This window comes from Poecilia formosa, unplaced genomic scaffold (genome assembly GCF_000485575.1).
Source record: "Poecilia formosa unplaced genomic scaffold, Poecilia_formosa-5.1.2 Scaffold103, whole genome shotgun sequence".
Lineage (NCBI taxonomy): Eukaryota > Metazoa > Chordata > Actinopteri > Cyprinodontiformes > Poeciliidae > Poecilia > Poecilia formosa.
The window spans coordinates 759448-787119 of record NW_006800042.1 but is presented as its reverse complement, the minus strand read 5'-3'; the positions used below and the strand labels follow the sequence as shown (position 1 = coordinate 787119).

Below are 27672 nucleotides of genomic sequence, written 5' to 3'. Positions count from 1 at the left end.
TTTTCCCACTATACTTCTAAAACACGCCGCTGTTTCAGGCTCTGCCAGTCCATTTTGCACTCTGTGTAGTGTTTAGTTGGAGCATCAGCTCAATTGAATGAACGGCTGCTAGCCAAGGTCCCTGTGAATGGTGTAGCAATTATCTTCTGTTTGTTCATATGAATAATCAAAGCCATTGGTACAGAGACTTTTAGGAGCTCAAAATCTTTTTAGTTTCTATAGATCCACAAAATAGACTGTATGTGCCTTTTCTGGTCTTTGCTACCCCTTGGAGTTGTCTACTGAAACATGCGTTCATCCAGATGGAGATGTCAAAACAGATTTCTTGAAACTTTTTATCCATTCATAATTGTCGCATGTGTTGTTTATAACTGTTGCATTTGTTTTTATTATGCCCAATTTTCTCCTATTTGTAGAATAAAACGAACTAGCAAACACTATTCAGTTAATTAAAGTTAAATAGTATAAAATAAAAATGTACTAAGAAATAGATCACACAACATTGGGTTAACAGTAAATAACAATTTACCATCTCAGGAGCTTTTAGCAGAGTACTGAGCTGCGGGATGACTGATGCTTGTTGCACAGGGTCGGCTGGACATGGAGGGTGCCCTGACCGCCAGGGACCGAGTGGGAATCCAGGACTTTGTCCTTCTGGATGAAACCACAGAAGTGGCTGTGATCAGCAATCTGAAGAAACGTTTCAGCAAGGATCTAATCTATGTGAGTTCCAGAAAAAAGAAAATCCACATCTAAATTAAATCATGTGTTTTGAATGATGAAATAAGTACTGTTGTCACTCTGTCGTGTCCTTAGACTTACATTGGCACACTGATTGTGTCTGTGAATCCATACAAGGACCTGGACATCTACAGTAAGAAACAGATGGATGTCTACATGGGTGTCAACTTTTTTGAGCTTCCACCGCATATGTGAGTTTTTGATGGGCATCCAAACTGTGTACACTGTTCAATCAGAGTGTAAATAAAGTCAATAAAATCTTTAACTCTATCCTGTAGCAAACAAGAAAAAACATGGTTAAAAAAATTTCAGCTCATGGGATTATTAAAGAAAAATAAAAGAAAAAATATCCTTTATCAAAATCCTGTTTTCAGAAATGACTTGAAAGATTTGGGATTTTACTGACCAGGAACAAAAAAAAAATCAACGTCATTGGTTTGCCCAAATCAAGAGTGTCCATTTTGTTTTAGTTTATTTAAGAAAGGCAAAGTCAATTAAAAATGTCCACAATAATTCTTTGGATCTGATCCTTTAGGTAAATTTCAACATAATCTGAATTGTAAAGAAAATAAATCTTATTATCTTGCTATAAATCTTGCTATATTACTCTATAAATGTATATAATCACCAATCCATATAAATCTTGTCGTTTTAAACCTGTTAACGCATATTTGCCTAACTAGACCTTTGATGTGTAACAGTTCTTATCTATCCATCCAGCTATGCCTTGGCTGATAATGCCTACCACACCATGCTGACAGAGTTCAACAATCACTTCATCCTCATCTCTGGTGAGAGTGGAGCAGGAAAAACTGAGGCCTCAAAGAAGATCCTGCAGTATTATGCCGTCAGCTGCCCAAGCACCACTTTAATGAACACCGTCAGAGACAAGATGCTCATGTCCAACCCTGTCTTAGAGGTTCAATGGTTGCTTCTAATTTTATCAGAACATCGGCTGTGCATTTAAATAAGAGGTGATTGTGACGATTATTCTGAATAAAAGAGCTTTCTTTTTTTACTATTAAAGGCTTTTGGGAATGCAAAAACTCTGAAAAATGACAACTCAAGTCGGTTTGGGAAATACATGGATATTCAGTTCGACAGTCAGGTAAGGACTCAAGCAAATGCTGCTGTGGGAAAAAACATATATATCAGTAAAAAAAGAAACAAGGATCAAAACAATTAAAACATGTTTTTTTTTCTTTTACCTTACAAAGCCAATGAAAAGAAAGCAAAGTCAGCATTGCATATAATGTTAAGATGATCAAATGTAAATCTTGATGCCTGAAGGGGGATGCTGTTGGAGGCCACATCCTGAACTACCTGCTGGAGAAATCGAGGGTTGTGCACCAGAATCATGGAGAAAGGAACTTCCACGTTTTCTACCAGCTGGTGGAAGGAGGATCCGATGACCTGCTGACGCAGCTGGGCCTTGAGAGAGACGTCCAGCATTACTACTACCTAACGCAGGTTTGCATGGCTTCAGAAGAGCACTCTTAATTATGACGACTATAAATATTTTACAGTTGTGTGTTCTTTGTTTCCAACAGGGGGAATGTGCCATTGTGTCGTCTATTAATGACAAAAACGACTGGAAGTCTGTCAAAAATGCCCTGCAAGTCATTGAATTTGATGAAACTAACACCAATGTAAGTTGAATGGCTTCGCTTGAACCAGTATTAACATGAACATGTTGGTAAAAGACAACCAAAAAAAACCTGAGTGTCTCTGTGCAGCATCTGTTTAGGGTGGTTGCGAGTGTTCTCCATTTGGGAAATGTTCACTTTGATCCGGACAGTAAAGGTCACGCCCTCCTGAAGAACAACACGGAGCTGAACTGGGTTTCAGATGTAAGGAAAGCAAACATTCCTGAGTTTGATGTCCAGACGAGGCTCAGAAATCCATCTGGCGACTCATTTCAGTTTCCTTCACAGCTCCTGGGGGTGGATGCCAACAGCCTTAAGGAAGGACTTACATTCAGAAAGATTGAAGCCAAAACAGAGCAGGTGGACAGACACCAAAGCCTCTTTTACTCTCATTAGGTGATAAAACTGTGTTTCTCCCAACTACAACTGTGACTTTTAAATAAAAATATTTTTAAGGTCCTCAGTCCATTCACAATAGACCACGCCATCTATGTCAGAGACGCCCTGGCCAAAGCCATCTACGGACAGACTTTTACCTGGTTGGTCAACAGGATTAATGAGTCCATGGAGAACAAGGTATGATGTAAAAGCTTACATACCGGTTTTTATTTTCAAAGCTAAAACATAAACACCCCTTGAACTTTTTACATTTTTCCTTTTGCAACCACAAAATTCAATGCATTTTTATGGCATTCTCAAAAAATAAAAAAAATCTGAGATAATTAAAGAGTCATAACACACAGGTAGCAAAGTTTTCTGCTAACTTAGAATTGTTTTCACTGGTTTTAACTTAAGGTATTAGAGCAAATTCACACCACACTTGTATTTTAAAAGAAAAGTAAAAAAAAGCAGCAAAAAAAACAAACAAAAAAAACAACTATGCATTATTTTCCCACCACTTCTATCCATCTTCTTGCATGATGTACTCTCAGTAAAACTCCAGATAAAATACAACTACATTTATGGCTGTGACATAACAACATGTGGAAACATTCAAGGGGTGAGAACTATGGATTTATATTTATATTTATTTTATTTATATATTTATTCTTTTATTTATCTATTTATTATTTTATTTCTTATTTTGTCAGTTTTGGTCCTACAAAAATATATTTATGCTTTTATTTCTTATCAAAATATATATTTATTCTTTTATTTTTATACATTTATTCTTTTATTTATATATTTATTCTTTTATTTTTTATTATGTCGGTTTTGGTCCTCCATAGAGAATAGTTTATTAAAGTTCAGTATTTTATAGCAATATTTTCCGCTAGGACTCTTCACGGAAGACTGTTATCGGGCTTCTGGACATATATGGATTTGAGGTGTTCTATGTTAACAGGTGAGCTGCATTCTCCGATAGTTGATTCTGTGATAAATATATAACACGTTTTTGCCCAATGCTACCATCATACATGAGTTTTGCACACAAAAAACTGAAATATTTGCCCTCTTTGTCGTCAGTTTTGAACAGTTCTGTATAAACTATTGCAACGAGAAGCTGCAGCAGCTTTTCATCCAGCTGACGCTCAAAGCTGAGCAGGAAGAATACGAAGCTGAGGGAATTGAGGTGAGACTGATCAAAGCATGGAAAAAGAAAAAGCAAAATGAATGATCATCAACATTTTCTAGCTTTATTCTAAGTGGTTTGTTCTCAAAGTGGGAGCCGGTTCAGTTCTTCAACAATAAGATCATCTGTGACCTGGTTGAGGAGAAACACAGAGGAATCATATCGATACTGGTGTGTAATCCTCAGAAGTCTTTTCACATAAATGCAGTCGTATTTGTCCATATTTTTGTAGTAAAAATTTTGTTTTTGTTATCTTTAATATTTTATGGAATCACATGCTTTCATTAGCTGTAAGTGGGAAACCATCATTGTATTAGACTTGGGGAATTAAATTGCTGAAATAAAGGAACTTTTCATTAATACGCTAATTTACTGAATATGGCTGTATAAGTGATGTTTAACAATAATAAAATAAATACCTGAATCTGATTCTGCAGGATGAAGAGTGTCTCAGGCCAGGAGATGCCACCGATCTCACCTTTCTGGAGAGATTAGAAGAAAAGATGGGCAATCACCCGCACTTTGTGACGTGAGTTAAATTTTGTAGCATTATTAGCGACCACAAACATCAGGTTTCTGCTCAGTGGAGTGGACTGTGCCTTCATGAAGACAAAGAGTTATGGTTCACCTCTGACTCTGTTTCCACCTCTTTGACTGCAGACACAAACTGGCTGACAAAATGACACGGAAGACTCTGGAGAGGGGAGATTTCAGACTCCTGCATTACGCCGGGGAGGTCACTTACTGCGTTGTGGGTAAAATAAAACCACAGTCCAGAGGCCATTTTCACATTAACATCTGGACTGCAGTAATTTCATAGTGGCAGTCCTTTAACTTTGAGATTTTTTTTTTTGATTTTTTACATTTTTAGGTTTTCTTGACAAAAATAATGACCTGTTATACAGAAACATAACAAATGTAAGTACGGATTTTTGCACCTCTAATTATTGAGATACAGATATGTAACCAAAACGTATGTTGTTGCAAGACTGCAGAAAGTTAAAACAAGATATGGATGGATGATATTTAACAATTTATTATCTTGATGTAAACATGCACTAATGTGGATTCTCACTTCTTTTTAAAGCTGGTGTGTCAGTCAAAAAATACGATTGTCAGGGAGTGCTTCTCTGCTGTGGACACAACAAACAAGAGGAGACCAGAGACAGTAAGTTCATCTGTGTTTGGATTCTTATTGGTAACAATAAAATGTAAAATTGTTCATGCACTGATGATGCAACAAACATCTTTGATGAATTTTTACAGACACCAATTGGGTATTTGGCCACTGTTCCTATCAGAAATGGCGCAGCTTATCTCAGTTAACTGGTTTCCAGGCATGGAGCCATTTTAATTCCACATAAAGTATTTTCAGGATGAAGCTCTTTGAAGAGGCCATTGAACTATCGTACACAAAAGGGAATAAAGGAAAACTACATCCAAATTGATCAACTTCACCTAAAATCAAGAAGCTGGTAATTAAACTTGGATAAAATCGAATGTTCTAACAGGACACTGATCCAGATCAGGTATCGTTAAGCAGACTTAATAAAAATATTGTGGACGCCAACTGATTTGTATGGACTTTGCCAATTCTGGTCAGAAAAGTGGTGAAATGTTCCACCAGAATGATTCCTTGAGCTTGCTGTGACTACAGAAAATGTCTGGTGTTTCTGCAGTTTGCTAAAAGACATCATATTTAAGAATATGTAAGAAACATGTATTTAAGAATACATACAGATGTATGCAAATAATTAAGCCTATATCCATAATTTATATCCCTTGAAGACTGGCGATAATACATTCTGACTGACAAGGCAAAATCTGTTATCCACAATCGGACTAAAAGTCTTAATTCATACATGATGTATCTGCCAATTGAACTGACGGTACGGCTGTGTCTGTAGGTAGCGACCCAGTTTAAGAACAGCCTGCAGAAGCTCACAGAGATGCTCATGGCTAAAGAGGCCTGGTACATACGCTGTCTAAAGTCCAATGAGTCCAAGCAGCCAGGTATGTCAGCTCAGAAAAGGTCAATAGAATCAACACGGTCGTTTTATGATCGCTGTCATCCAATCACAGGACAGTTTGATGAAGCATTGATCAGACACCAGGTGAAGTACCTGGGCCTGATGGAGCATCTCAGAGTCAGAAGAGCTGGTTTTGCTTACCGTCGGAAGTATGAGGACTTCTTAAAGAGGTCCTGCAAGAACATATCTTTCCCCATGAATTTGTGCTCGATTTCATGTGTGTAAACGTTTCCTGTGTGTGTTTACCTGGCTCATGTCACAGATACAAACCCCTGTGTCCGGCCACCTGGCCTCACTGGAGAGGAATACCTGCTGATGGGGTTGAACTGCTGGTTCAACACCTGGGCTACCTGCCTGATGAGTACAAGATGGGAAGGTGAAGAAAACTTTCTTATTCAGCCTAAAAAATACCCAGTAAGCCAGTTTAGGCAAAAATTACAATACTTGATTGGATTTTTATAGAACCAAGATCTTCATCCGTCATCCCAGGACCCTTTATGCCACAGAGGATGCTTACGAGAAATGCAAACATGACTTGGGTGAGTTTAATTCAAATCTCAAATCAAATCTTTATTATTACTGCTTAAGGCTTTTAATGGTTTTGTATGCTTTGGATTTGCAGCATCAAAACTTCAGGCCAAGTATAAAGGATACAAAGTGAAGGGAGAGTTCAAGAAACAGAAAGAGGCTGGTAAATATCAGAACATGAAACAGACTGGTGCTTAAATATTTGCAAACCATGAAGATAACTTTGATACCAGCACCATACACTGGATTGGAAAAGAAGTTTTTATGCTAAAAATATCTATCACATCTCCAACAGCAAGTGATTAAAAAACAGACATTATGTTTTAGACTTAGGAACATTTCACAGATATTCAAACCTCTGACTTTGCTGAAGTGCAAGCAAACGTAACTTTCATTTCATGTCTTCAGCAACAAAGATTGAGACGTGTTGGAGAGGAGCACAGGCCAGGAAGGAGAAAGAGAAAAGAGCATGGGCTGTAAAAGTCATCAAGAAGTAAGCAAAATAATAATAATAATAATAATAATAATAATAATAATAATAATAATAATAATAATAATAATAATAATAATAATGGCACCCTAAGTCTAAATGTCATCACATCATTTAATCTAAATTGCATTTTGTTCACCTGTTTTAGGTTCATCAAAGCCTACATAAACAGAGGGGAAGCAAAAAGCACAGATAACTCAGAGTACCTGGCCTTTGTGAGACAAAGCTACTTGAATAGGCTGAAAAACAATCTGCCAAAGACAGTTTTGGATAAGACAACCTGGCTAACTCCCCCAGCTGTGCTCACTGAGGTAACTCAGCGTTTGTTTGTTTCAACGCAGCCTGATGGAAAGTCAACTTTTGGCTCTGAGGATGATTTTATTGCTTTGTTAAAGGCATCAGAGATACTGCGGAAGCTTCACTACCGTCTGATGGTGCGGAAATATGTGCGAGGAATCCCACCACAGAAAAAAGCACAAGTAAGAAACGCTAACCACAACATACATATAAGACAAAAATAAAATGCTCTGTCTTTTTTTTTGCTTTAGTAGTTAATATTTTTTTTGTTCTTTCAGCTTCAAATGAAAGTTGTCACCAGCGCGATCTTCAAAGGCAAAAAGGAAAGTTATCCACCAAGCATCGCTCAACCTTTCTTGGACACAAGAATCAGTGAGTTTCAAATAAAACAGCTCCACACACTTCTGTTTCCAGACGGTCACATACATGCATGGTCCGTCTTCTCCAGGCGAACAAGAGATAAACATCCGGGTTCTGAGTATGATTCGCAATGAGCAGATTAAGGTAATGGGATGAAATGACCAGCTTGACGTAATCCAGCACCAAATCAAGCGCTGAGTGATTTGGGTTCTGTGTTTCTGCAGTACAGTGTCCCCGTCATTAAGTATGACAGAAACGGCTTCAAACCAAGGCCAAGGCAGCTCATCCTCACCAAGACTGCTGCCCATCTGGTGGAGGAAGCCAAGATCAAACGGCGAGTGTCGTACAGTTCTCTCAAAGGTCTGAGCTACATTCAATTATTCAGTGGTTAACATTATTATCATTATTATTATTATTATTATTATTATTATTATTATTATTATTAGTGTTCTCATGGAGGGCAAAAATTGAGTTTGGACTTTTTGCAGGGATATCTGTAAGCAACTTAAGCGATGGCATCATTGTAATTCATATAACTTGTGAAGACCCCAAACAAAAGGTGAGTATTTTTTTTATTTTATTTTATTACATTACACACAATGTATTTTATTGGGATTTCATGTAATAAATCAACTAAAGCTGGTGAATTAATTTTGTAGTATTTTTGAAATGGAATGAAAAGGATACAGGACCATGTATTTTTATTTTTTTACAAATCTGAAAAGTGGGGTGTGTGTTTCTATTCAGCCTTCTTACTCTGATACTCTTAAAGAAATTCTGTGCAACCAAAAGGCTTCAGATGGAGCCCAACTTTATTTAATGTAATGTCAGTATAAATCCTGCTGGTTTGTGAAGGTTTCCGAGGTTAGAGGACATTAATGAAACCAGCATCAGATGAGTCAGATATAAAGGCTGTGGAGAAGCAGAGCTACCCCATAAACAAAATTTTTAAAAATTCCAAGCTTTGAACATGTCACAGAGAGCTTTTCAATCCAATTCCTGAAAACGTAAAGAGAGTGGAACAATTGCATTTCTACCAAAACAGAGGTATCCATCTAAATTGAGCAAGGAGAGGATTAATCAGAGAAGGTTCAAGGTAACTCTGGAGGAGCTGCAGAGATCCACAGCTGGGTTGGACATCTGTTAACATACACCCACAGCTCCAACAATGAGGATTAATCAAAGGATATTTGTGCCTAAAACTCCCCAGTGAAAGCAAAAGAACTAAATCCAACTAAGAATCTTCAAGGTTTGAAAATTGCTGACATTCTCAATTTAATGTGAGGTTGAGTTAAAAAAAAAAAACAATAGACAGAAATGTCATCAAGATGTGGAAAGTGATCAGACTTACTCCAAAAGATTTGCTGTTAACTGCAGTGACTATTTTACTCAACGTTTGACTCTTTTGAATACAAATACATGACATAATGTAAGATCTGGGTTTGTATTTTTTACTTAAACCGACACTGATCATGACTATGGTAATACAGAAATTATTCTAATGATGACTAAGTTTGTGAAGATTCAGAAACATTAAAACTTATACATTTCCTGGTAAAAAAACAACAACTAGCAAGATCATTTGTCACTCTGTTTGTCTCAGGGAGATCTGATCATACAGTGTGATCACCTGTATGAGTTTTTAACAAAACTCAGCATCATTGCTAACAAACAGGATGCAATCAAAGTGGTTCAGGGCAGGTGAGTTCAAGATTTGAAAACTAGACACCTGGTTTTGCCATTCAGATTGACTCAACAACTTTGGCGTTTTTCAGCATTAAGCTCGAAATCCAGTCTGGCAAAGAGAGCGCAGTGGACTTTACCACAGGGCAGGAGGCCATGGTGTACAAAGCCAAGAATGGACACCTGATGGTGGTGAGTAAAAACAAATAATCACATCTTTAAATTCACCTGAAGAATAAGAAAAAAACAAACCACTTTTTTTTTTTGCTGCAGGTTGCAACACGAACAAAGACACGGTAACATGTGAGGACACGCAAGAAGCCCCTGCATATTTAATCAGGAGACCCCTTAGGAGAGGACCATGTCAACAGGATGCACACCCAACCTGAAACAGCTGCATCGCTCATCGGACAGAAACACACTTTTCATCTGTTTTAGGTCAAGTTAATTTCCAGTACAATATTTACCTACAATAAAACTACAGTTTGATATATTATCTAGTAAAGTTGAAATCTGAGATGTTAATTCAAAAGGTTAACTTTAAGTTGAAAAATCAAAGATGTTGTGCAAAAAAATATCTGACTTGAGGAAACCATATTATTCTCAAACTCGGTAAAAATACCCCACGTAATTCTTTAAACAACGAAGCCATATGTATTATATAATTTTGTATTTTCACTGACGAGGAACATGTGGAAATTAAACACATACCAAAATTAATGCATCTAGAAATTTATTTGTGATAAAGGATATATAAATATAAAACATCATTTGTTCACTTCTGTACAACAGACCTAAAAATCGATGAGTGCTTTGACTTGAACATACAAGTATGCAGACAAGACAGTATATTCTGATGAATGCAGTGATGGACAGGTCTAATTCCCATCTCTGTTAAAAGCTTGTAGACAGGCATCCCCTTCCTGCCCGGCTTCGCTCTGATTACACTCATTCACTTAAACCTCAGCAGACATCATTCAATCAGCTCAGTACATTTAGCACCTCAGGTCACAGATCAGGTTTCCTCCACTGGAGAATAAAAGGTTTATAGTGGAGTGAAGGGAAATTTATCAGTCCTGGCTAAATAGAATATAATCCAGAGAGTAAAATGTTGCATTCTTCTGTGATACTGTAACATAAAAATTACTTTTTTAAATACAGTTTTATTAATTATCAGGCTACAAAATAGCCACGGTAACATTCCAGGGGTAAAACAGCGCCACAGTATGGTTGCATTGTGGTATAACACCACTGACAGACCAACAGCAGCAAACCGTCTACATTACCTTTTTAAGTAATTACATGTTGTACTTCAGGTTCTGCTGTGTGTCACATAGCTTGGACCCTTAAACAACAGATTTATACTGACAGAAACACCCCACAAACAGTCCGATGGGTAAACCTTGTTCTGCTGGAAGCAAACATCCATGTAAGCAACTGTAGGAGAAGTCATTTTTAAGATTACACAACAGTTAAACAACTAAAACGAGACACAAAAACAGAAAACAACACAAACCGATGTACGCCACTCAGAGCAGTCTCTTGGAGAAGCTGGTAAAAGACAACAGGAAGTGAGAGAGAGAGTGATTTGCGTGGTGTTTGTAAGGCACAAGCACGGTGCAGAGACACAGGCTGCTTGGGTCAGAACAATGGAGGTCATTGGTGGTGGTGTGTGCGGTCATCGGGTCGTTTGACGTGAATCCTACGAACTCTTCCTACGGGCTCTTCGTCGTCGTCCAGATGGCTAGATCTTCCCGCAGCGCCGCCTGTAGCTTCCAGCAGCGCGTTGTCTGGACCCCGACCGTCGTGGGACTCGTACAGAAGGATGTTGAGGGTCTCCTCATAGATGCGCGCCTCAGGAAACTCAACCTGAGTGTTTCACAAAGAAATAAAATAAGAGCTAGTGAAAAATGTACTGCTATGTAATAGTAATGATGAAAAAGGCTGTACAGGGTAGACGAGTACTGAAGGTCAGAAGTGCCGCAATCCAAGAATTTATTTTAATGACAAAAAAAAAACGCAACAAATGCATATTTACCTTAGTCTGCTTCTTTTCTGTGGCGTAAACAATGGAAGTGCAGCACACTTCTGCAATCTTACGACCCTGGCCATAAAAGGACCAGCAACAGATCTCATCCCCTATCACGTCTTTAATGAAGAGGACTCGCCCATTGAACCGCAACGACAGCTTGTCAAAAAGCTCAATATTTTTTAGCATGTTGTCATCAGAATTGCTGGACAGGAGATAAAAAAATAAAAAAATAAATAATAAAATTGATGAATGACACTGCAAGTCACCTGGGTTATGATCCACTCACCTAGTATATGAATATTTATTGTTGCTTCTGTTATACAGCAGTTTCACAGTAGGCTGGAAAGACAAAATGTTTCTTAGTTAAAAAATCTTAATAGCGCCATAAAATTCAGTACAAGCTACAAGAACATACCTTGTTTGAGGTTGCAATGAGTCTCTGCTCTTCCTTACATGATGTCATGAGAGGCACTTTACAAAGAGGTTCATATGTTTCCTTCTTCTGAAAGACAATTTTATTTCCTTTATTAAACACTGCAGTTAAATTACAGACTAAATATGATGACAAATGCACCGTAAACTAAATTCTGCCATGTAACTAGGATAGGTGTCTGCCAGAAGGAGGCCATTCAGCTATTTTGGTTTCAGCAGTGGCCATGTTACCTAAACAAGAATTACTGCCACAATAGAAATGGCGGTTTAATGAAAAACCTTTAAAACAATGTCGTTAATTATAAATCATATTTCACCATTTTTATGAGTGCGTCTCCATCAAAATATTTGATTACAAAGAGAAACAGGCACTTAGTGGTAAGTAGATGAGCAGGAAAGGGTACTTTCATGAGCATATCCAAGTATATGTAGACAAAAAGGTAACGCTTTGGTATCGAGTTCAAAACAAAGTATCAAGAACAAAAACCATGCAGAGCTGACTGAGCATGTAAAGAGTAAAAGGAGATTTCAGCATCACCTGTAATGCAACAACATTGTTGTTAAATAACAATGTCTTTAGTCGTATTAAAACACAAGTTTCTACCTTCAGCCACTTTTCTGGGTAAACTTGATTCAATGTTAGAAAGCACACATAGAAAGTCAGATAATCACATGGCAGAAACTAAACAATTCAGCCACCCAGACAACTTCCTCAAATTCAAACTAATGGAGAAGAATGGAAACTACAATGACTTTGGACAATTTATAGTTGTTGATGCCAGGCGGCCTGGACTGAGTGTGTCAGAATCTGCTGGCATTTTCACACCCGATTTTCTCTGTGGGTTACAGAAAATGGCTAGAAAAAAAAAAGAGAGAAAATATCCACAGTGTGGTCATTGTGTGGACAAAAATGCCTCGTTAGAGAAAGTGTGCAGAGAAGGTTCATAGACAGAAGAGCTAACGGTGTCTCAAATAACCACTTGGCACATCAAAAGTATGCAGGATGCCGTCTCCTAATGTACAACATTTTGAGCCTTGAAGCATAATCAGATATCAGATTTTTTATGAAAGAACTAACCTGCAAGGCTGCTGAACATTCATCAGCTAAGCCTTGGACAAGATAATACTTGGCCTCTGCGAGTAACTCTTCAGTTTCCCGACGGCTCTCTGGGAGTGGGACCGCCCCATCCCGGAGGTAGTTAAGGATTGTTCCAAAGTGTTTTCCACAGCGATCAATTAGGATCCAACCTATAAACAGAAAACCATTGGTGTGTAAAAGAAAAGAACATCAAGTTACTGTGTTCAAAAATGCACATACAGAGCTTACCTTCACTGTCTGTAAGCACCTCCATCCGCCCACTGAACATAGCTTTAAGCATGGTGTCCTGCTTCGTTAGTGTCTGCATTGTAGTGTAGTAGAGCGCTCCACCCACATTTAACTTCACATACTTTGAACTGGGGCTGGAACCTTTGAAGGATGTGGTCCTGGTTGTAGCTGCTGGCACTGCAGAGCTCACCACACTGTCTCCTGACATCTCTTCCTGGAACAAAACACGGAAAAACACCAAAATTGAATGATCTCCCTTAAATTCACGTTTCCATGAAGAGTGGAGTAAACGTCTGTGCTATTTTGTTATCTACTAGGGGTAATGCCACATAAGTAACACCTTTTGGTACTACTTCACACAGCCTTCTTCATAAACCAATGTGATTTATGAAGGGAATCATAAGTGCTGAACAACAGCCTGTCTCCTACTGAGAATCCATCAGAATGAATGAACCTTATGAACTTCTCTGTACAGGAGTAGCCCCTGTCACAAAACATTTCAAGATTGGAACTGGTCTCATTTTGTCCATCTATACAATAGGCACTGTAGTCCTCATTGTGATTTCCTTCAAAAGACGGATGCTTACTGAAAGCTTGCAGCAACTTCATTTTCCATACTTTCATAACCAATCCATAATCTTCCATACTTTGTAGTTACAAATTCTATATAATACTATCAATGCAATGTGGTTTTATAATTATATTCAAAAAAGAATCAAAAGTTTATTATCCTTATCAAGACATTGTAATGACTTTCACCGATTGTCGATTAAGCCACCTCTAAATTTAATTATTACCCAAAGGACTGGGCGGTGGTCACCATAGGGCCTATTGATCTGGTATAGAGGTGAGTATACCAGAAATGATCCAAAGAGATAACAAATATAAGCAAAAACACACAAAGTGAATATATAAGTTAACATCAGATGCCATAATAAAACTCTGATTGCATGATTTGGTATCGATAAGTAAGCAGAAAGTCTTAAATATTTTTAATGAAATGTCTAAAGTACTTCCACATTTTGTCTTACTATTACTGATGCAGTCTATTTTAAGTTGTTCAAAATTAAAATCAGATCAGTCAAAACCTATCTATGTTTACTTGAGTATTCTGAACGTGTCACATTTCAAAAGGAATGAACATTTTATTCAGTTGGGAAAAAACGGCGTCATCAAGGCCATCAGTAAACTAACGAAAGCTTCCACAATTAGAAAAATCGAATCCAACAAAAAAATAAATAAGAGGCACTAATGATTCCAAACATTAGATGTTAGTTTGTTTCTAAAACAGTGAAGTGATATTTCAACTTCGATTTAGCGCTCAGTAGCTAGCAGCCAGTTAGCATAGTCATGAGTTACCGAAGATATTCTATAATAAGTAAATTATTTCATACTAACATTTAAATAATCTTTATTTCTAAATATTATGATACCAAGGAATAAATAATTTGTTTATGGTTAGAAAGAAACCCATATATTTACCATAGAACCCACAGCTGACTTCGAAGTTGTTGCTTGCTAACGCCAGTCAGCTAACACCCACTATTTTCCGGTGTTGTGCAGAAAAAAGCGCCCGGTGACAGGAAAGGCTTTTCAAGTGCTAATAGGTTTAGGAGCGATCAAAAGTGCCTGACAACACAATACTTTTGTCCAAAAAAAAAAAAAATTAAATATTAAAATCTTGAATAAACGAAGATGTTTTATAATTAAATATTTAAATTTTTATTAAAATATTATATTGAAGAATACATAAATAAATATTACATCTGAGGAGACATGATCCACCCACACTCTAGAAAAAAGGGAAATGTGTTTTTGAAATTGAATTGTGTGCTAGAACTGAATAATAATTCGACATTAAATTCATTTTTGTGCAAATTTTGCATGGAAATATCCCATTATTATACAAGCTAGCGATGAGTTAAATAATTCAACAAACTCATTAAATTAGAACATTATCTGACTGATTCAAATGTCAATTTCAGCACAATTATTTACAACCTTCTGACAGAATCCGCATGATTAAAGACAAAAGTATCGTAATTCAAAACATCCTGGGTTGATTTTTTTGTCCAGTGTAAGAATAAGGGGTACAAACAATGGATAGATGGATAAAAAATATGAAATAAATATATCAGTAAATTATTGAAATGAATAATAACCAATAACATCCATATTAATACTATAGAAAATCTCTAATTCATTTAGTAAAGTATGTATTATCATTTCATGACTAAGACATAAATAGCTTGAAATGCGCGTTCCATAACGTGATTTTCTTGACAGGGGTCACTTTTACTGTACATCACCAGAGTACCGCTGCGCGTTCATAAAAATGACGTCAACCGTCCCAAGCACAGTTTAAAGGGAGAGGTAAAAACATGATAAACTTAAAGAACGAAAACTGCTGAAAATTCTTTAATTTAATTACAGACAAATAGCTTTACTTTAAACGAGGTTGTGAATGAATAATTTTAATTCGCGTGAAAAATAAATCATGTATCCCACACGTTTCCGTTGATACAGCAAAGTGTAACAGCAATAACAGTCCCCTACCCAACGCCCACCTAACACACTGGGCGATAGCTGTATTCCACAAAATAAATTCATACTATCTGCTACTGTACAAACAGAGTTTGCTTAATAAAAGTTTCTTTTTTATTTATTAAGGATCTAAACGCCGAACGCACTTTGCAAAACCGGATAGAAACTACCCGGAGTCGTTTTAGTGCGACGCAATGGATTAATGGCTGCAGTCTATGTAGAGATCTCTTCTCATTGTTTACATTTAGAAACGGTGTGTATTCTGCGTTACAACAAACTGACATCGTTGAAACATCAAAGTCCGCCTCGCCACGATGCTAATTAAATCTAACCATGTTTAGAATATATGTTTTATAGTCAGTATCAAACCGACAAGCTGCGGGCTAGCCCTGCGAGCTAACAGTCGCTTCTCCATCTTCACTGAGTCGTTTCTAGCTCCAAAGATGCTAAGTTAGACCTCTGTTTCTGTTTTTTTTTAATTTTTTTTATTGGGACTTTCTTCCTTGTTGGATGTTACGGACTGCCAGATGAAGGAGAACGTATAGCGAAAGGTGTGCCTGAAGGCCAGACAAAATCTTCTTATCTTCTTAACTTCACTGGTAAGCTCTCCCAAAACAGTATGGTCATGTTCAACTTTTCAGGGAGTAACAAGCTCCAAAAAAGCACAGATGTGGACTTTGACATCTCTAAAAAAAAAAACTGTCACCCTGCTTCATATTAACGGGGTACAGCTGCAACCCAATAACTTGGAATACTGTCAAAAAGTTAAATTATTTCAATAAGTAAATTTAAAACTCTAAATCATAAAGATTTATAACATACAGTTATTTCAAGCGCATATTTCTGTGTGTGTCGATGAGTATGCCTTACAGTTAATGAAGGCATATCAATATCTTTAGAAAAAATGAAAATGATATCTATTACATGATACTAAACCTCAGAAGTTAAGATTGCTCTTTACAGTGTGCAGTATCCAGTCATAATAATAGAACGTTTAGTGGAAGGAAAAATTATGATAGAAAGGGATGTCTTCAGAGTACTGTGGAGTAAAACCCACTTAAACTTGTAGAGAACATTCAAAAGGTGTGCATGCACACCTGGAGTCAGAACTTAAGGAAACAACACCAAGATGTATCCAAGACAAGAGATGTAACTGTTGCAGTGGGTTAAACCATTCCTGAAGCAGAGACATCAGAAAGGGAACTGACTGTTGCTCAGTGATCCAAAGTTTATTTTTTTTTATAAACAATTACAATTTGTATTGTTTTTCTGTATATGTTTTATTCATGAAGAAAAGAGTTTCATTTTTTGAACTGAATTAATAAAATAAATAAGCAATTAAAGGATATTCCAATTTTCGACCTGCTTTGGCAGTTCTGTCAAAGAAGGGTTTTAAAATTGGTTTTATGTAATATTCAAGTTTAAAAAAAACAAACAAAAAAAACAACAACAGACTTTTTGATTTGATTGTAAATTATTTAAATGCCCCCTTGTAGTTTTATTGAAGTGGAACCAATGGTCTACATTTTTCTTTTCTAGGCTGCACCATGTTTAGTGTCCCTCAAAGCTCCAAGTCCGAGTTCTTGGACAAAGCCAGGCAGGCCAGAGAGGAAAGAAAGGGACACAAAGAGAAGGAGAAAGCAGCAACCCAGATCCAGGCTCTGGTGAGAAGATTCCTCTGTCGCTGCAGACTCCAGAAGCAAATCAGGTGACTACAGTTTCAAGAGCTTTGCATTCTTTTTGTATGGTGATGTTCTGAGTTGCATTTTCTTTTAATATGGTTTTCTGAATAGTCCTTTTTTTTTTTTTTTTTTTTTTTTTTTTTTTTGAAATAACAGCTACAAAAGTGTTTTTTATCTGACCTCAGAGGTCTGAAACGGGGACAACAAAAAGAAATGCACTTTCAATTTTCAAAATTGCTCGAAAATTGCTATTCATATATCGCCTTGAGGATAAGATGGTGAGNTTTTAATATGGTTTTCTGAATAGTCCTTTTTTTTTTATTTTTTTTTTTTTTTTTTTTTTTAAATCTTACCAGGAAAGAGGTTGATGACTATTTTCAAGTTTCTGAAACGGGGACAACAAAAAGAAATGCACTTTCAATTTTCAAAATTGCTCGAAAATTGCTATTCATATATCGCCTTGAGGATAAGATGGTGAGTTTACTGCTATCCATTGGTTCATGTCGATCTGTGATGATACATCAGCTTCAATTGCGACAGTTTAAAAATATTGAAAATACATATCTTTTCCTTCTACGTCATAATTGTGATTATTTATTACATAAAGTCCAGAGGCACTGCTTGGCACTGCAAAGAATTTAATTAGTAAACTAAATGTACAGCCAGTTAAAACTGTTAATGCAGTTGTAGCCCTCTTTAAAGTGGTGCAAACATATTAGTGTAGTTAAACATAATTTTTAGTCAAAGTCGGGTTGCCTCAGTATTACTTATGGATTTGCCTGTGCAACTCCAACTGATTTTTAATTGCTTCCATCAGAGATTTGAGAAGCTGTGTCGAGCGATTCTGGCCAGCATGGAGGTTGAAAACGAACCTAAAGTAAGTCTGGCTGTGTTGTTATTCTTTAGAAATGAATCCTTTTTTTTCAGTCTCACTTTCTTTCAGTGATGTTTCTTCCTTGTGGTTTTCAGGTCTGGTATGTTTCCTTGGCTCTCTCCAAAGACCTCACTATTCCCTGGCTGAAACAGATCAAAGATGTCCTGTGGATCTGCTGTCAGTTACTGAAAAACCTAAAGGTAATCCTTCATCCAGTCTTTAATTATTGCATCCGGTTAGTTCGGTCCTCGTGTTTCAGATGTAGTCGTACAACCAACTGTGTGATTTTTATTTTTTTTTCAGCCTGATATACTCCAAGACAACAAGCTGGTTACACTGTACCTCACCATGCTGGTGACCTTCACCGACACGTCGACGTGGCGGATAGTCCGAGGAAAGGGTGAGAGTCCAGTATAAACAGATCTGCTGTTGTTGCCTGACACGCTTTGTTCGAACGGAAACATAATGGACAACATTTTCCCTGCCGTTGTTGCAGGTGAGGCTCTGAGACCTGCTTTGACAAGGATTTGTGAAAATATTATGGGGCATCTAAATCAGAAGGGATTCTACTCAATACTGCAGGTTCACTTTTACTGTTTGTTTTTTTATACAGTTTAAACAAGACAATTGTGTTCAGTTGTCTTCTTTTTATCTTTTTGAAAAAAGAAAAAAAGTATATTTGTTAACTATGAAATTTGTGTTAAATTTGTGTATAGATCCTGTTGACCAATGGTTTGGCCCGGTCTAAGCCGTCTCTCTCCAAAGGCACCCTGACTGCTGTTTTCTCTTTGTCTCTGAGGTACATTCTTATTTCAGTTTCTCTGCTTGGATAGAACGTTTTAGTTTTGCCACACATGGATGTCTGTTACAGTTTGTGTTATATAAACTGGCTTATAAACGAAATCTGATCTTTTACAGGCCAGTCACTGCAGCTCACTTTTCAGACAACCTGCTCCGGTCCTTCCTCCTCCACATCATGTCCGTTCCCGCCGTCGTGTCCCACCTCAGTGTCTTGACTCCAGAGGTAAAAGCCTGTCGTTGTGTCTGCGTCTAAATGCCATGAAATGTTAAGACCGTTTGCCTTTACATATACTTTGTCCCAACAGTGCATGGCATTAATCCAGACCCACGACCTCTTGCGGAAGTTCATTTTGTTTCTGAGCCGGGAAGAACAGTGTCTGGACATCTGTGTGTGTCTTGAGGGCAGCCACACACTCTGCTTACTTGGTAAGTGCTTTCAGGTGATTTAGCACTCGGCTTTTTAATTGCTAAAACAGATGTGTGTGCAGGTCCATTTTAGTGAATTGGAGTATTGTCAAAAGGTTAGTGTAAATAGTCCAGATCAAAAAGTTAAACTAGTGTCTTTTATATATATATGTATATATATATTACCTATATCTATCTATCTATCTATCTATCTATCTATCTATCTATCTATCTATCTATCTATCTATAAACACCATTTTATAAAAACTGGTTTTATAAAGAGGATTATGGATTGGATCCTTTGTATGGATTAAATCCATACAAAGTGATTTATTTTAAGTGTATTATTATGGATTACATATAACGGAAACTCAAAATTATGTTTCATGGGAAATTACTATGTTATATAAAACCATTGTACTGTACAGTATTGTCTCAGCACCTGGTTGGGGCTCCATGTAGTCTATCTATTGTATCTGTATATATGAGTATTTTTAATATGTTTTAACCCAATTACTAAGCTAAATTAACTTTTCAGAGACAATGCATTTTATTGAGATGCATCTGTAGTTAATGTCACTTTCAAATATACCCAACAGGAAACCTAATCCATTTGGGTTACCTCAACGAGAAAGTTTTAGAAGAAGAGGCCAACCATTTTGTGAAGGACCTGACCGACATGTTGTCATACTGCCAAAGATACGTATCACAGAAGAAGTCCAACCTAACACACTGGCATCCTGTCCTGGGCTGGTTCTCTCAGACTGTGGACTACGGGTCAGTGAGTCTTTGTGTATTTAAGTATAACTTTTAATCCAAGCCAATCAGGTCCAGAACAAAAGTCAGAGAATGACAATAAACTTTGCTGTAAAATATTAATAGTTTAGTTTCTAACTTTATCTTTTTTCTCCAAACTTTAAATAAATTGCCAGCCATCAGAAAAAAAAAATAATTATTTGGAGCTTTAACCTCAAATTTTTTCCTCAATTTTTTATGCATGCTGCATCTTTGATATACAGAAATGTTATAAAATGTGTTAGACATACCCATGCATTTATATTTTTGTTGATAAAGATTAGTCGGCAATTAATTTTTCTGCTGTATTTGCTTGTTTTCTCTACTGTTCTTGTTGTTTCTTTCATTTTCTGTCCTCTCTCCTCCTCTGCTCAGTCTGAATGAGTCGATGCCTCTGGTCACGAAGCAGCTTCAGCACCTGTGGGGCGTCTCTGTCATTCGAACTCTCTTCAGTGACGTCCTCTCCAAGAAGCTGGAGAGTCAGGAGTCCACCCCGCCGCCGCCACAGCCGAGCACGTCTCAAAACAATCTGCCCGTGAAGAGTAAGTTACCAAAGTAAAACCCTGCACAGTCTCTCAACACGGTGAATTTTCCGTCGTTCAGGATGTGATGCGTCTGCGTCTTTTAAAGATCTTTTTAAGAGAGCGTTTCAGAAGTCGGCTTCTGTGAGGAACATCCTGAAACCCGTCGGAGGGAAGCGGGTCGACTCGGCTGAAGTTCAGAAAGTGTGCAGCATCTGCGTGCTCTACCAGACGGCTCTGTCCACGCTGACGCAAATACGCCTCCAGATACTCACCGGTCAGCCACAGAACCCCGCTCGCTGTGTTCTTGCACGGTATCGTCGTAGGTGATTGGAACTGTCCTGTTCTTTTGCTGCAGGTCTGACACATCTTGACGACCTTTTACCAAAACTGTGGGCTTTCATCTGTGAGCTCGGCCCTCAGGGGGGCCTCAAGCTGTTCATGGAGTGTCTGAACAACGATACAGAGGAGTCGAAGCAGCTCCTGGCTATGCTGATGCTGTTCTGTGACTGCTCTCGTCACCTCATCACGTAAGCTGATCAATTTCCTCTTTTCAAGAGCAATCCTTTTATTGCCTGAATTGAATGGGATCCTATAATGTAGAATAAATTCAAATTGAAACATGATTTTCCATGACAGCTTTTAAATATAATTTAATTAGTTGGCCTCACAAATTTTTGTAAATCCCCCCTTTAACTTTTTTGCGACATAAAGCTACATATAAATAACCATAATTTTATCTTTCAGAATTTTGGATGACATTGAAGTGTATGAGGAGCAAACATCCTTCAAAATAGAGGAACTCATCACCATCTCCTCTTTTCTGAACACATTTGTGTACAAGATGATTTGGGACGGCATCTTAGGTGAGTCTGTGAACCTCTAGCCAGAACAGCTGTGATGTGAGTTTCTTTGACGTTTCAGGGTTTCTGTCTGGAAAAGCATGGGATTGGATTAAAGTAATTCCCAGAGCTGGAATGTTTATAAAAGAAACTAGAGTATGGATTCATCTAAGTGTTTTCAGGCTTTTTTTTTTTTTTTCCTGTGCTATTTTCTAATATTAACATCCATGTATCTCTGTTCATTCATTCATTCATTCATTCATTCATTCATTCATTCATTCATTCATTCATTCATTCATTATTTTAGAAATCAGACAGTCTTTTTCTGAACACTGATTTCTTCATTTTTATTATTAAGTCATTTCTGTTTCATTTTCTGTCTGTGTCTCAGGTTTTAAAACTGTTTTCTGGCGAGTGAACAAGATTTGTTTATTTATAGGATGGAACAGAATTTAGGCCTGGGAATGAATGCAATTTCAACATCAGTGCGTGTGTACAATGACAACTTTCTTAGAAATTAATCAGCCTCATACTTACTGTTCTTTATAGAAAACGCAAAAGGAGAAAAGCTGGAGCTCTTTCACAGCGTTCACGGTTGGCTGATGGTCCTGTATGAGCGGGACTGCAGGCGCAGGTTCACCCCCGACGACCACTGGCTTCGCAAGTAAATACTCCAAAACTCTGTCACCTGTCCCAGGCGACGCACTGGCTTTCAGTTTAGAGATTTTCCTCACTGTGATGAACGATCCTGCTGTGTTTCACTCAGGGATCTGAAGCCGAGCTTGTTGTTCCAAGAGCTGGAAAAAGGGAAAAAAAGAGCTCAACTTCTACTGCAGTACATCCCACATGTTATCCCACATAAAAATGTGAGTGAAGGAGATTCTCCAGTTATGTGTGCTGCTTAATGTTTATGGGGTTTTTTTTGCACAATGATAATTCCCAACGCTCTATTTTCAGAGGGTGCTGCTGTTCAGAAACATCGTCACAAAGGAGAAAGAAAGTTTAGGGTTGGTAGAAACCAGCTCGGCTTCTCCGCACGTCACCCATATTACTATTCGCCGCTCACGGATGCTGGAAGTGTGTAGTAGAGAATAATTTTTATTTATTTTTTTACTTATTTATTGCATTACTTTCTGGTTTGTTCCTTAATAACTTCTGGATTTTCCTGCCCGTAGGACGGATACGACCAGCTCCGCAGGTTACCGGTGAACTCCATAAAAGGTGTCATTCGTGTGAAGTTTGTTAATGACCTGGGAGTGGACGAGGCTGGAATTGACCAGGACGGGGTCTTCAAAGAGTTTCTAGAGGAGATCATTAAGAAAGTTTTCAACCCTGCCCTCAACCTGTTCAAGGTAACCCGAAAACAAAGTGGCCCGCTTTGTTTTGTTCACTTCAAACCCCCTGGTTCTGGTTTGATCCATTGCTTATTTCATACAGACTACAAGTGGAAACGAAAGGCTGTATCCCTCGCCCACATCCTACATCCACGAGAATCACTTGCAGCTCTTTGAGTTTGTTGGGAAGATGCTCGGTAAAGCTGTTTATGAGGTAATTTAATCTCCGGAGACGCTCATTTCTGCCGGTTGCTCTGAGTGACGTGATAATCGGCTGTTTGTTTTGCCTTCTTAGGGCATCGTTGTGGATGTTCCTTTTGCCTCATTCTTCCTCAGTCAAGTCCTGGGACACCACCACAGCACCTTCTACAGCTCCATAGACGAGCTTCCCTCCCTGGACTCTGAGTTTTACAAAAACCTCACTTCCATTAAGGTCAGGCTCAGTTATTGCGTTTACCTGCAGCCTGAAGGAGTCTGAACATTTTTGGAACAGTTTTTAAAACAAGATTTTAAAAACAAAAAAAAAAAAATCCTTTTTTTTTTGTTTTTTTGCTTTTTTTTAGCGTTATGACGGAGATGTGGGAGATCTAGGACTCACATTGTCCTACGATGAAGATGTTATGGGGCAGGTAGAAAAATATAAAAATATGTCAGAAATGCGTTTTATCTTATGTATGAAGTTTAAGTTGATGTTTCCTTACAGCTTGTCTGTCATGAGTTGATACCTGGAGGAAAAACTATGCCAGTCACCAACGAAAACAAGTAAGTGAATTAAGATTCCAAAGTTAAAAACTCGTGTTGATCCTTCGCGTTTTAAGAAAGTCCTTAGTCGAATCAACGTCACAGCCTGATTTAATCTCTCCTCTCTACTGCAGGATCAGCTACATCCACCTGATGGCTCACTTCCGGATGCACACGCAGATTAAGGAGCAAACGGCGGCTTTCATCCGGGGTTTCCGCAGCATCATTAATCCAGAGTGGCTGCACATGTTTTCCACGCCTGAAGTTCAGCGGCTGATCTCAGGGGATAACGCAGAGATTGATTTAGACGACCTCAAGTAAGTTGAATTTTTACTTTTGCCTTTTTTGTCCTTTTTTTTTTTTTACTATTATTTGACACATTTTTCTAATGTTTTCTGTTTATTGAGCCAGTTTAACATACTCAGTGTTGTTTTCACCTCTTGCAGGAAACACACCGTCTATTATGGAGGTTTCCATAGCAGCCACCGTGTCATCATCTGGCTTTGGGACATCCTGTCCAGTGACTTTAATGCTGAAGAGAGGGCTATGTTCTTAAAAGTAGGTTTCCTAAAGTTAAATACTGTTTTTTTTTACTGCAAATACAAAGTGATCTTACTATTCATTATCTTTCAAATATGTTTTTATAGTTTGTTACTAGCTGCTCAAGGCCACCTCTTCTAGGCTTTGCTTACCTCAAACCACCTTTCTCCATCCGCTGTGTGGAAGTCTCAGATGATCAGGTAAGAATGAAAAATACATTGTTACTTGTTTCATATGCTTATATTGACCTGTATCTTTTACATGCAATAAAAAAATTGCATAAAATTAAAGATTATGAAAGAATCTCAGAATGTGGTTTAGAGGAATAGAAATGCTGTTTTTTCTCTGCTCCTGTCACCTCTGTGCACTTTCTTCTCACCCCACTTTCTTTGAGGTTATATCTACTGTTTCCATTAAGAGCATACAACATGACAGATTAAGGATTATGAAAAAAAACAACTTTAAAACTTTTTCAGAAAAGAGGAGAAAGTAATAAGGCAACTGCATTAGTGTGCACATTTAAATTAATACTTTGAAGGAAACTTAAATTGCACAACACATTTTGATCAATTTCCTCATTTTACTTTCGTAATGTTCTCCAAATTTCTCAGTGTGTGAAGATGAAATGCTGTACCTGAATTAAAAGGTGCATTAACTTGCATAATCCACCACGTTACTGCCGATTGTTTTGGTTTTTTTGTTTACAGTTTTTCTTGGAGCAGGTTGTTTGTTTTTCAGATTAACTTTACAGGATATGTCGCATTAAAGGAGAAGAAGTTTTGAAATATTTTCTAATAGTCTCATGGTTTTAAGGAAGAAAGATTATACAAACCTAATGCTTGTGATGGTCAATCCAAAAAAATAATTGTGCACATTTTATCTGCCATGTCCAGGACACAGGAGACACCCTCGGCAGTGTCCTCAGGGGCTTCTTCACAATTCGAAAGAAGGAGCCCGGGGGTCGACTTCCCACTTCTTCTACGTGTTTCAACCTTCTCAAGCTGCCCAACTACAGCAAGAAGAGCATCCTGCGTGACAAACTGCGTTACGCCATCAGTATGAACACAGGCTTCGAGCTCTCCTAACTCTGCGCTGGGACAATCTGCACAGGACGGATGTGATAAACAACGTGAACTGAGCGGGATGCTCGAGCTATTTGGCACATTATAGAGCCATCAGCTGAAGAAAGGAGGAGCAACGATGGACGATCGGATCTCTGGTTGAGCGCTGACGGAGTGAGATCTACTCATTTCTCTTGTCAACGAGGAAGCAGCTCCTGCAACACAGTAAAATTTTAATGTCTCCTCCTAAAAATGAATATTTCATATATTTAACATGATAACACTCAAATATACCGTGGTTTGATCTCAGTTTCTCAGGCTTAACAGAATCATTCTTGGATCCGAGGCCACCACCGTTTTAAGACGACTGGAAAGCAATACAGATGCAATGCAAGCCATTAGACACGAGGTCTTACTTACATGAGTAAAACCAAGCAACCAATCAGTGTTAATATGCTGTCAAGTCTGGATTTCATCCGTTGAATCCAGAAACGCATCTCCAAAAAAAAGAAAAAAAAAGGTTTTTATGAGTGTAAAAGACAGATCCGTGTCTTGTGACAAATCTCCAAGAAGAAGAAGTTGTTGTTCGAAGTCGTAACTTGGCATTAATTTGCTTGAGTTGCGATTTAAAGCAAAGCGTTTGACCCATCCAGTCCGTTGTGTTCTCTGGTTGTCTGAGAGCCAAACATCACCCTCACTTCTGTCCAGAAAGTATGATCATGCTGTTATTTGATATAAAGATGCCCTCGCTGTAGCACCGCTTACCTTTAAGAGCAGGAAATGAACTGGAAACGATTTGTCGACATTTTTTTCCCCCTTCATGCCGGAGTAGACGAGGCTGTGCTACGTCTCTTTTTGTCACCCAAGTTTAAAATCATGAAGTGGTTTAGTCTTCTATGTATTTTATACCAGGAAGCCATGTTCACTCCACCTCATACTAACGCCGAGTGCCTCATGTCTCACCGTTACCCCATGCTAGCACGTGTGCTGTTGTTGTTCAGCTCTAACCAATTACCACGTTTTGGGAAAAAAAAGCCATAGATATTGGGGCTTTGGTCCTGGACTACTTCTCTGAACGAGAGAGATCTAACTGAAGCAACCATTGGAGGCTTTTACTGTATATCCCTCTGATCTCTGTGGGCTTTTCTCCAAGCCATGCGGAAAAGATCTCTCGGTCTGAAGACCTTTTAAAATGATGTCACGGACTGACTGGTCAACCAAATACAACAGCTCAATTGGACGACGTCCCCTTGAAAATGTTGCACTGGTTTTTGTGGGGACATGAAGTTGAATGTGACCTTAATAGCCTGAGTACTCCTTGAGACAGGGTTTATTTGCATTAGACAGTGACAGAAGGGACTGTTTTGTCGTCACGGAACAAGAAAAAAGACAAACCTTCACTCAAAGAGCTGAAGGACAATTGAAAATCTTCTATTTCTTTAATATGCAAAAACACATTTTCTGTTATGAATGAGAATAAATATTTAGTGTCTAACTACCTGAGCTATGGCCACTAACGTGTTTAAACAGTAAACGTGTACAGTACTAGTGGAAAGTTTATGTATCCTCATAATCATGAATATTGTTCAGTTTGGGGTTTTAAAGACACATTTTCTTATGATGGATTAATCAACAAACAACAATAATTTTTAATAGAATTGGGTGCACAAGTCTGAATTTACCTTTTTGTTTTAGTACAAATGATAAAAATTGCATCACATGCATGGTACAGCTTCCTCATTAGTTAAAGGTCCATCTGCTTGTTGCAGAGAATTTAAGTTCTTTTTGAAGCCATCAATTAGCTTCTGGTATAACTCTGTCTGGATATTTGAGTACTCTTGTTAGCAGGAAGGCTAGCACACATTTAAACTGGTTGATTTCCTGACTTGGTGTCTGATTGTGGTCATACCCTGCAAACTTGCAGTAAGGTTGCCATTCCAGGAGATTAATATCAGTGTGGGATTACACCCAAGTGTAAAAACTTTTAAGTCTCTGACCCTGGTTTCCTGACAATTCCCCGGTTCCCCGGTCCATCCCCCCAGCCCCCATCTATGTTTGGGATGGATGTCCTGTTGGAACACACACTTGTGGCCAAGTTTTAAACATCCAGCCTTTGATTTGAGATTAGGTGAATAATTTAGTAGTCTTCCTTCATTATTCTCTCTGCTTGATGCAATGCACCGGCAGAAACGAGCCCCATTCATGACGCTGCCACCACCACGTTTGGGTGCTGTTGCAAGTGTTGCAGATTTGAAAGTCTTTCCTTCACTTTTACTTTTCTCTGCGACACGCAGAGGAAAGTATTTCACCAAATATCAGTGGTGATGTATATTTATATTTGAGCCTGGATGTGTGTTTTTTTTTAACCATGTGTGAATAAGAAAAAACGTTGC

General features: G+C 38.0%; 3 protein-coding genes across 3 annotated transcripts; 2 read left to right on the top strand and 1 right to left on the bottom strand.

Annotated features, from left to right (window-relative positions):
• The first annotated feature begins 105 nt into the window (after positions 1-105).
• On the top strand, positions 106-10065 carry myo1ha (myosin IHa). The gene is made up of 31 exons (XM_007559184.2): positions 106-723; positions 817-932; positions 1462-1660; positions 1769-1849; positions 2032-2211; positions 2292-2390; positions 2478-2591; positions 2676-2747; positions 2844-2963; positions 3665-3732; positions 3855-3960; positions 4051-4131; positions 4398-4489; positions 4621-4715; positions 4832-4878; positions 5048-5128; positions 5868-5973; positions 6043-6160; positions 6253-6366; positions 6453-6529; positions 6613-6681; positions 6927-7011; positions 7157-7319; positions 7404-7487; positions 7584-7677; positions 7754-7809; positions 7890-8025; positions 8154-8224; positions 9269-9366; positions 9441-9540; positions 9622-10065. Exons 1-31 carry the CDS (start codon positions 574-576, stop codon positions 9646-9648), a joined length of 3099 nt encoding a protein of 1032 aa, XP_007559246.2. The 5' UTR covers positions 106-573; the 3' UTR covers positions 9649-10065.
• A 3-nt stretch (positions 10066-10068) lies between these two features.
• kctd10 (potassium channel tetramerization domain containing 10) lies at positions 10069-14729 on the bottom strand. The gene is made up of 7 exons (XM_007559185.2): positions 14622-14729; positions 13140-13353; positions 12891-13060; positions 11796-11882; positions 11667-11719; positions 11387-11582; positions 10069-11217 (listed from the first exon to the last, which is right to left on the bottom strand). The coding sequence occupies exons 1-7, from the start codon at positions 14622-14624 to the stop codon at positions 11005-11007; spliced, it is 936 nt and encodes a 311-aa protein (XP_007559247.1). The 5' UTR covers positions 14625-14729; the 3' UTR covers positions 10069-11004.
• A 1121-nt stretch (positions 14730-15850) lies between these two features.
• On the top strand, positions 15851-27329 carry ube3b (ubiquitin protein ligase E3B). Its single transcript, XM_007559180.2, has 27 exons — positions 15851-16282; positions 17223-17391; positions 17722-17839; positions 18183-18242; positions 18335-18439; positions 18543-18639; positions 18736-18821; positions 18956-19038; positions 19158-19263; positions 19346-19466; positions 20045-20222; positions 20616-20782; positions 20871-21038; positions 21120-21291; positions 21509-21627; positions 22153-22267; positions 22370-22469; positions 22561-22680; positions 22779-22955; positions 23041-23151; positions 23233-23370; positions 23501-23566; positions 23641-23699; positions 23813-23995; positions 24125-24236; positions 24326-24418; positions 25112-27329. Exons 2-27 carry the CDS (start codon positions 17231-17233, stop codon positions 25301-25303), a joined length of 3207 nt encoding a protein of 1068 aa, XP_007559242.1. The 5' UTR covers positions 15851-16282; positions 17223-17230; the 3' UTR covers positions 25304-27329.
• Positions 27330-27672: the final 343 nt, after the last annotated feature.